General features: G+C 50.1%; 1 protein-coding gene across 1 annotated transcript in view; it reads left to right on the top strand.

Annotated features, from left to right (window-relative positions):
* Window positions 1–1,870: 1,870 nt before the first annotated feature.
* Window positions 1,871–11,392, top strand: part of LOC133362305 (pappalysin-1-like) — a gene marked incomplete at its 5' end in the record, with an annotated part of 30,828 nt that continues 21,306 nt past the window's right edge. The window contains 2 exons of the mRNA XM_061581229.1: window positions 1,871–2,072; window positions 2,993–3,161. Coding sequence (XP_061437213.1) covers window positions 1,871–2,072; window positions 2,993–3,161 — 371 coding nt within the window. The remainder of the gene's footprint in view (window positions 2,073–2,992; window positions 3,162–11,392) is intronic.

Genomic DNA, 11,392 nt, shown 5'->3' with positions numbered 1-11,392 from the left:
TTGATTGACCGGCAACCTCCATTCCCATAGATTCCGGATGAGAGGGACCAGGCAGGGGGGTCTCACGTAAGGGTAACGTGGGACCTGAGTGGTTGTCAATAATGATTGATGCGACGGGCACCGACAGGGCAGTGTGATGAGCACGGATCTCACGGTGGTGAATAGTCATTGGGACAGAGCCAGGACGGGGGCCAGGTGCGGCGAGAGATGGCTCGGGAAGAGGGTTTTTAAAAGCCGGCGTGGAACAGGGCTCTGGCTGCTGCGCTCCTACTACTGCTGCTGCTACTGATACTTCTGCTGCTACTGCTGCTGTTACTGCTGCTACTGCTGCTGCTGCTACTGCTGCTACTGCTACTACTGCTGCTGCTACTGCTGCTGCTGCTGCTACTGCTGCTACTGCTGCTGTTACTGCTGCTGCTGCTGCTGCTGCTACTGCTGCTGCTGCTACTCTGCTCTGCTGCTACTGCTGCTGCTGCTACTGCTGCTACTGCTGCTACTGCTGCTGCTACTGCTGCTGTTGTTGTGGGGGAACCAAGAAGCTGTCGTCACCGTCGTCATCTTGGAGCGGGTCGTCTTCGTCGTCCTGGAACGGGGGCACCTTGTGCTCTTGGAGAGTGACGGTGTCTCCTTCCGCTCCTGTGTAGCCAGCCAACTACACGGGAGCGTCGCGTAGAAGTTACCCAGCTGTGTCTGTAGTCAACTCGCGGTTACTCGTTAAGTTAGCGGCGAGTCGGTGGACTTGATGAATGACTAGCGGTAAGTACCCCGTTGCCCGGGCAACAGACACACACATCGACCCACACACCACAAACATCGACTTACACAGACACACATATGGACTCGCACACACACACATACGTAGACTCTCACACATACATCGACCTAAGCATACATATGGACTTACACACAATATCGACTAAGAGATACACATGGACCCACGCACACATCGACTCACACATACACACAGACATACATATGGACGTACACAGACACATATCGACGCACACACACATGGACTGTCACACACAGACACACTGCCGTACACACATCGACTGACACACAGACTCCACACAAACCCATCGACTCACACACGCACATAGAGCCACACACACATGAACTTACGCACACACACACACGCACAGACATGTACGTATACATGGCAACAACCGCCATTCGCCATTAAATTCATAATAAATGTACATCTGACTGAACAAGGTGTCTCTGGAAGCTGCTACATTACACATACTTTACAATGTAAGTGTAAAATATACTTGCACATTGCAGCACCTTTGCATTTCGCCAAGGACATCCGTAAGTGTTTGCGGTTGTGTGGTTGTGGATTCGATCTTGGCCCTGACGCCTGCTGTCTATTTGGAGTCTGCGCGTCTCTCTCTCACTCATCATCATCACGGTGGCTAGGAGATGTTAACTACCTCGCCTGGTATACAAGAGGTCGTGGGTTCGATCCCGACCCTGATGCCTGTTGTCTATATGGAGTCTGCGCGTCTCTCTCTCTCTCTCTCCCGGCGATCTCATGGACGTTTCTCCGATTCTTCCCGTTTTTCCCTCCACATTTCGAATGAATGTGCGTTTTGATTATTTGTTGACTGCTAGGAATTTCCACGCGATGATTACCCACCCTTCGTTGGCTCGCCATCGTGTGAAATTTTGAAAAAGAGCCAGAGAGCTCGGTGGACCTTACCTGGTAAAATAAAAACTAGTTTAATAGTTTTAACACTGTGAAGAGGGGAGCACCGAGAACCATCGTCATTCTCCCTCCGGCTTTAATCGCCGCCGCGGCAAACACGATCGCCGACGACGGATTGTGACGCCGAACGTCTTTGCGTTTGTCCTTCCGCGGGGACGCCAGGTGCGAGCGCAGAGCTGCGGTGCCAGGAGGACGGACTGTGGTCCCTGCCGGAGGCGTACTGCCAGCTGACGTGCCGGGCCCCGCCGCCCATGGCCAACGCCGTGGCGCGCACCGACCGCTGCAAACACGACGGACAGGAGGTCGGCTCCTCCTGCAAGTATCGCTGCGAGCCGGGACACCACGTGCCGCTCACCAGTCGCAAGTAAAGCCCGCTTCCACACCTCCCGCTACCCTCGGCACACCAGCACCCCGCCACGGTCATGGAACGCGAGCAGACGTGTGTGCTCACAAACACCGTGCCCTGGGTGCACGTCACGCGCACGTGTGGGGCGCTCAATGCCGGAATCATCGTTCCAAATGTTGGCAAATGTTAAGGATTGGCTGTGTCCCCACGTACGTGTGTAATACACCTTTCTACAAACGCATCGCGATTATTTTGCAGTCATAAATTTGCGCGGTTGTTTTCGTCACGTGACAACAATATCCTGGAGTCTACAAACTAAGTTGCACCTGTAGGGCTGTTACATTGGGGAAACGAAACGACAAGGAAGATCTGAAACACGGCAGAACCAATACCTCCGCGTGGCTGACCATCGCTATGACGCTGTGGGCTCTCCTAATATTGTTTTTTCCGAGACCAGGGTACTCTGCAAACCTTCGGGCTACTATCAAAGGTTTGTTCATGAAGCCATCCAGATATATAAACATAGACATAACATCAACCGAGAAGATGGATACAAATTGAGCGATCATTGGAATGATGTTATTAACCAGGTTAAAACCTTCACTGCTTCTTACCTATATAGCCTCTTGTCACGACAGCCCTTTTGCCCACTTCAGCGATTGTTTCTTGCTGTGCTTGTCCCACCTGATGACGGCCTTACCGAAAGAGCCAAAGAGTATGGATCCCTGCAGTCACGAAAACTTCACATCAAGATTGTTTCACTGCTGTCATTTGTGGCAAGGTCACTTCTGAAAAAGAGCGACTACAGCTCCGTGGACCTTACCTGGGGAAGAAAAAAATGTTTAATAGTTTTAGATGGCGAGCACACACACACACGTGCGCACAGCCAACACGCTCGCAAATCACCCGGCTCCTGCCGCCGCCCGCCCCTCCCCCAGGGGGTTCAAGGTGAGGTGCACGGACAGTGGCCACTGGGAGGAGGGCGGCTGCGTGCCCGTGCAGTGCCCCCCGCTGCCGCCAGTGCTGCACGGCTCCTACACGTGCACGCAGCGCTGGCAGCTCGGCTCCCGCTGCTGGGTCAACTGCAGCACCGCCAGCGCCAGCAAGGTCCCGCACACCTCGCACGAGCACAAAGATCCCCCCCCCGCCCCCACGTAGCCTCGACGGACTTGTTGTTGGGGGCACGTGCTGTCAGCACGAGGGGGTCGGTGGGCAGCAGCGCGCCCGGCCGCGTCTGTGTCTCTGGCGTGGCGATGGTGACCACACGCCGCCGCGCCACACACTCGTGGCCTGGGGGAGGCCCAGCACCGCTTCAGATAATCGTCACTGGCGTTGGCTGTGAACAGGAATCAAACTCAGGTCGCCGGGTTTGTAGCGCAGCGCGCACACGCACACACACATTTACAGTGACACACACACACAGTGACACACACACACACTGACACACACACACAACAACAACAACCGCCATTCGCCACTAAGTGGCGGTGACGTCACCACGATGCTTGTGCCAGGCCAAGTGCACCTTGAGGCCACGTGAAGTGTCGAAAGCCCGCTGGCAGGAGGTCACGGGGCAGACCCAGGTGCCACGGGTCGACTGACCGAGATGACCGAGATGACTGGCTGATGCACCACCTGTGCCCCCTACTGTGCCAACTTGCTGTGCTTTAGCCACCCGGCGCTCCGCTCGTTGTTGTGAGCGTCGCCTCCAACTGCCCAGTAGCGTCCTTCACGAGCCTCCTCCACTGAGGCCGATCTTGACACCGCTGGTACCAGTCATCGGCAAGTCCACTCAGCTCCACGTCCTCCTGTACCACATCACTCCATCTCTTCTCCAGCCCGTGCCGCGCCCGTCTAGCCCCCTCGATCCGGCCGAACAAAAGCTGTTTAGGCATGCGGTGGCTGGGCATGCGGGCTACATGACCCAGCCAACGCAGCCTTGCCTGCCGGAGGAGCTCACTGATGGGACTTTGCCCAGATCTTTCAAGGATTTGTGAGCTCCTCACACAATCCAGCCTGGTTAAACCCAGGATGGATCGTAGGCAGGCCAGCCTAAATGTTTCCAACCGGCGAAGATGCTCCACCAGGGGGGTCCACGTCTCGCAAGCGTAGAGAAGGGAGGGAATGACCGTGGCCGAGAAGACCTGAAGCTTCGTGGAGCGACAGACCAGGTAGCTTCCACACAGCGTTACGCAACCGATGAAAAGATATTGCCGCTCGACTGATTCGGAGTGAGACCTGCTGATAGACTGGAGCCGGTCATAAGCACACTGCCCAGGTATGGGAAACTCTCCACTCTCTCCACAACTGCCCCATCACCAATTGGGAGTTGTGGGGTGGAGTGTCCGATGGTACAAAATACCCAGGCAGGTGCTTAGTTTTGGTGGGGCTGATGGTAAGGCCCCACCTCTTAGTGGCACGCTCCAGTCTCAGCAGCAGCGCCTCCAACTCCTCTTCTGAATGAGCAGCTATTACCAAATCATCGGCATACATAACGTGGTTGACCAATAGGGAGCCATCCCTTGATCGCACCCGGGCGTCGATCAGCCTCCCATTATATCTGTACCAAATGGAAATTCCCCCGGTACAGCTATTGAAGGCTTCACGAACTACGCGGTCAAAATAGATGTTAAATAATGTGGGAGCCAGAGGACATCCCTGTCGCACCCCAAGGTGTACAGGGAAAGGCTCCGACTCCCGGCCACGTAGTTTTACCCGGGCCCGCTCACCATCATGAAGGTCCTTAATGATCGTGAGCAGAGGGTCAGGGACTCCGAAAGCACGAAGAACAACCCAGAGCCCAGTCCTACTGATGGTATCATAGGCTTGACCAGGTCAATAAGCAGAGATGTAGGTCTTTTTGGAATTCCCTACACCTCTGCTGTAGCAGACGGACAGAAAATATGGCATCTGTGCAGGACCGCCCTTTCCTGAAACCGCATTGGGGCTCCGCAAGCCTCTCCTCAGCGTGCCTAGCAAGGCGATGTTGAATAATCCTTGCCAGGACCTTACCCGGCACACTGAGGAGTGAGATGCCCCTGTAGTTGTTACAGTCGGTACGGTCCCCCTTCTTAAAGAGGGGAACCACCAGGGCATCCTTCCAGTCCTGCGGAACCCGTCCAGTGGTCCAGACTGTTGTTATGATGTCATATAGGGCAGTCTGTGCACAACGCCACCCTCCCTCAGCATTTCGCTTGGGAGATCATCTCTGCCCGGTGCCTTCCTGGTCTCAGACTCCGGATCGCCTTCAGTACTTCCTCAACAGATGGCACCTCAGCCAGCCACTCACAGGGGGTGACCTCTTCCAATATTTGAGGCACCGCAGCCTCAGCAGGGTTATCACCACTTTGTGCCATGATGTTTTCCTGGCTGAGAGAATTTCCCTCCCCCAGGACCTCACAGAAATGCTCAGCAAATCTGCAAACCTGTTCCTGGGGGTCGGAGATTGGATCACCGTTTTTTCCTCTAATGATGGTAATAGGTGTGGCGCTGCAGGTTACTTTTTTGATGGAGTTAAATAGTGATTTGTGATCACGGGCCACTGAGGCAGACTCCATCTCCTCAGCAACCCGCGACCACCACCCATCCTTACAGCGCCTGACGGCTCTCCGAACTTCTGAGCGAAGGCTGCGGTAAACCTCCTCATTCTCTGACGTGGGATGCTGTAGGCGATGAGAGTGGGCCTGACGCTTTTTCTCAATTAACCTGAACACCTCCTCTGTCAGCCAGGGTTTCTGGGGAGGTCTGGACCGCGTACCCAAAGCAGCCATTGCAGCTGCATGAGTCACAGTCTTAAACCTCGCCCATTTCCCTCGACATCAGGTGGAGTGGGGGACGATGCCAACCCCAGCTGCAAGCGATGATGAAATTCTCGCTTGCAACTTTCATCAGCTAACTGAGACCAGTCCACTTTTGGTTGGAATGGGATCCTGGGTGTACACCCACCACCGGAGTGGAAGAAAGGCAGGCGCATCTTACAGATGACTAGTCGATGGTCAGAGGACAGATCAGCTCCACGGTAGGTCCTGGTGTCAAGGACATGGGCTCGCATCCGCTGGTCCGTCACTATGTAGTCCAGCAGATGTTCTTGCTTGGACCCGGCATGTATCCATGATGTTGTGTGGATGCGCCGATGCCGGAACAGCGTGTTGGTAATTACAAGCCCATGGGCTGCACAAAAATCTAGCAGCCTCCTACCGTTATTATTGAGCTGATCTGGCCCATGCCTTCCAATCACTCCAGACCAGGTACCAGCATCATGACCAACTCGGGCATTGAAGTCACCCAACAAGATGACTCTGTCCCGAGTGGCCACTTTAGCCAGCACCTGTGACAGGAGGTCATAGAAAGAGTCTGACTCATCGGCTTTGCCTGCATCCCTCCACGGATGTTCGTCTTCGGTGGGGGCATAAGTAACCACGACCACCACTCCTCGCCTCTGGTTGATGGGAAGGCGAGCCCAAAGTATCCTGGGGCTTACAGCTTCCCACACCTCACCGCCACGCTCCCACGCCCCCTTCATTCTTTTGTTCAGAAGAAGAGCCACACCCTGTTGTTTGGCAGTCTCCTGCCCCGAGTAGAGGACTGTCCACCCCTCATGGTGGCAGGAGCCAGAACCGGTCCACCGGACCTCCTGAATGCCACAGAGATCCAGGCGGTACCGGTCCAGCTCCCGACAGAGGAGTGGCAGCCTCTCCTCCGCAGTGAGCGTTCGAACATTCCACGTGGCCATCCGCAATGGTTTTTTGTTGTTTCTGGAGGAGCCCCGAGGGTGAAAATTCAATCTCCTGGCTCCGCCAAATGGGGTTTGGCCAGGAGACGTCATAAAAGCCTGACCCCCCGGGGCCTCCGGCACAAGCTTATTTGTTTCAGGTTTATGTTTAATTCGTGGTTTAGTGGTGGTTAATTGAAGGTGGAGGGGTTACCAGCCCCTCACACCCGTCCAGAGCCCCCGTTTAGCCACTGTGGTGGTCATGGCGTCTGTGACACACACACACACACAGTGACACACACACACACACAGTGACACACACACACAGTGACACACACACACACATTTACAGTGACACACACACAGTGACACACACACACAGTGACACACACACACACAGTGACACACACACACATTTACAGTGACACACACACACACATTTACAGTGACACACACACATTTACAGTGACACACACATTTACAGTGACACACACACACAGTGATACACACACACAGTGACACACACACAGTGACACACCACACATTTACAGTGACACACACATTTACAGTGACACACACACACATTTACAGTGACACACACACACATTTACAGTGACACACATTTACAGTGACACACACATTTACAGTGACACACATTTACAGTGGCACACACATGAACAGTGACATACACATTTACAGTAACACACACACACATTTACAGTGACATACACATTTACAGTAACACACACACACATTTACAGTGACACACATTTACAGTGACACACACACATTTACAGTGACACACACATTTACAGTGACACACACATTTACAGTGACACACACATTTACAGTAACACACACATTTACAGTGACACACACATTAACAGTGACACACACATTTACAGTGACACACACATTTACAGTGACACACACATTTACAGTGACACTCAGATTTACAGTAACACACACACATTATACAGTGACACACACACATTTACAGTAATACACACACACACATTTACAGTGACACACACACACATTTACAGTAACACACACACATTTACAGTAACACACACACAGTGACACACACACAGTGACACACACACAGTGACACACACAGTGACACACACATTTACAGTAACACACACACATTAACAGTGACACACACATTTACAGTAACACACACACATTAACAGTGACACACACATTTACAGTAACACATTTACAGTAACACACACACATTTACAGTGACACACACATTTACAGTAACACACACACATTAACAGTGACACACACATTTACAGTAACACACACACATTTACAGTACACACACATTCAGTGACACACACACATTTACAGTAACACACACACATTTACAGTAACACACACATTAACAGTGACACACACATTTACAGTAACACACACACACACATTAACAGTAACACACACACACATTTACAGTAACACACACACATTAACAGTGACACACATTTACAGTGACACACACATTACAGTGACACACACATTACAATAACACACACACATTACAATAACACACACACATTAACAGTGACACACACACATTACAGTGACACACACACATTTACAGTAACACACACATTTACAGTAACACACACACATTTACAGTAACACACACATTTACAGTAACACACACACATTTACTAGTGACACACACATTTACAGTAACACACACATTACAGTGACACACACACATTTACAGTGACACACACACATTTACAGTGACACACACATTAACAGTGACACACACAACATTTACAGTAACACACACACATTTACTAGTGACACACACATTTACAGTAACACACACATTAACAGTGACACACACATTTACAGTGACACACACACATTTACAGTGACACACACACATTTACAGTGACACACACCACATTTACAGTGACACACACACACATTTACAGTGACACACATTTACAGTGACACACACATTTACAGTGACACACACATTTACAGTAACACACACACACATTTACAGTGACACACACACATTTACAGTGACACACACACATTTACAGTGACACACACATTTACAGTGACACACATTTACAGTAACACACACATTACAGTGACACACACATTACAGTGAACACACACATTAACAGTACACACACATTTACAGTACACACACACATTACAGTGACACACATTTACAGTGACACACACATTTACAGTGACACACACATTACAGTGACACACACATTTACAATGAACACACACATTAACAGTGACACACACATTACAGTGACACACACACATTTACAGTGAACACACATTTACAGTACACACACATTTACAGTAACACACACATTTACAGTACACACACACATTTACAGTGACACACACATTTACAGTACACACACATTACAGTGACACACACACATTTACAGTGACACACACACATTTACAGTGACACACACACATTACAGTGACACACACACACATTTACAGTAACACACACATTTACAGTGACACACACATTTACAGTACACACATTACAGTGACACACACACATTTACAGTGACACACACACATTTACAGTGACACACACACATTTACAGTGACACACACACATTTACAGTGACACACACACATTTACAGTGACACACATTTACAGTGACACACACATTTACAGTAACACACACACATTTACAGTGACACACCACATTTACAGTGACACACACATTTACAGTGACACACACATTTACAGTGACACACATTTACAGTAACACACACACATTATACAATGACACACATTAACAGTGACACACACATTAACAGTGACACACACATTTACAGTGACACACACATTTACAGTGACACACACATTTACAGTGACACACATTTACAGTAACCACACACATTATACAATGACACACATTAACAGTGACACACACATTAACAGTGACACACACATTTACAGTGACACACATTTACAGTGACACACACATTTACAGTGACACACACATTTACAGTGACACACATTTACAGTAACACACACATTATACAATGACACACATTTACAGTGACACACCACATTAACAGTGACACACACATTTACAGTGACACACACATTATACAGTGACACACAGATTTACAGTAACACACACATTTACAGTGACACACACACATTTACAGTGACACACATTTACAGTGACACACACACACATTTACAGTACACACACATTTACAGTAACACACACACACATTTACAGTAACACACACACACATTTACAGTGACACACATTAACAGTGACCACACACACATTAACAGTGACACACACATTTACAGTATGACACACACACACATTTACAGTAACACACACACATTTACAGTAACACACACACATTTACAGTGACACACATTAACAGTGACACACACACACTTAACAGTGACACACACATTTACAGTATGACACACACACATTTACAGTGACACACACACATTTACAGTAACACACACACACATTTACAGTAACACACACACACATTTACAGTGACACACATTCAGTGACACACACACCATTAACAGTGACACACACACATTTACAGTATGACACACACATTTACAGTATGACACACACACATTTACAGTATGACACACATTTACAGTGACACACACACACATTTACAGTGACACACACGCACTCGAATATGCACTAAGTTTCACGGGGACCTCCTGTGGCTGTTATTGTTTTTCCCGGGGGCCATTTATACGTTCAGTGCCTTCCCTTGAGCGTGTTTGCAACCTCCCCTTTCTGATGCCTTAGGAATGACACTGTAACTGTCGTACAGGAATTGCACGCAATGGTTTACATGGGTTTGGAAACATGGAATGCTGGAAAAATAAAATGGTTACAATAGTGGAACAGTGCGCCAAGAAGTGTGGATAGGTGCGTGCACGGCGCAGGTTGGATGCACCATGCTAGCGGCTGGGAGCAGCACGTGGGCTTGGGCAGGAGGCCGTCACCGCGTGGGATGATGGCCTCGTGACGGTCGAGATTCATGACGGATTGGCAGCCAGGTGAGGGGACCGGGGAGATGGAGCGGAAAAGACAGCTGGCGTGTGTGAGTACGAGATGGATTGCCACATTGCAGGACCAAGGGATGATGAAGGCTTGGGGGGGGGGGAGAGGCCTTCATCCAGCATTGAATTGACTGAAGATGATGATGAATGCATCAGCTGATTTATCATATTTGGGTATTGCCAAACTCATGATGTGATTAGATGCCTCGAGGCATTGCAATTGATGTTACTCATGAGTTGACAAGTGTGCGCGTGTGTGTGTGAAAGATCTGGGCAAAGTCCCATCGGTGAGCTCCTCCGGCAGGCGAGGCTGCGTTGGCTGGGTCATGTAGCCCGCATGCCCAGCCACCGCATGCCTAAACAGCTCTTGTTTGGCCAGATAGAGGGGGCTAAACGGGCGCGGCACGGGCTAGAGAAGAGGGAGTGATGTGGTACAGGAGGACGTGGAGCTGAGTGGACTTGCCGATGACTGGTACCAGCGGTGTCAAGATCGGCCTCAGTGGAGGAGGCTCGTGAAGGACGCTACTGGGCAGTTGGAGGCAGTCG

This window comes from Lethenteron reissneri, unplaced genomic scaffold (genome assembly GCF_015708825.2).
Source record: "Lethenteron reissneri isolate LAM-NWPU_2019-01 unplaced genomic scaffold, ASM1570882v1 scaffold_1432, whole genome shotgun sequence".
In the NCBI taxonomy this organism is placed as follows: Eukaryota; Metazoa; Chordata; class Hyperoartia; order Petromyzontiformes; family Petromyzontidae; genus Lethenteron; species Lethenteron reissneri.
Note: the sequence above shows the minus strand (reverse complement) of the source record. Positions and strands in the feature narration are given on the sequence as shown.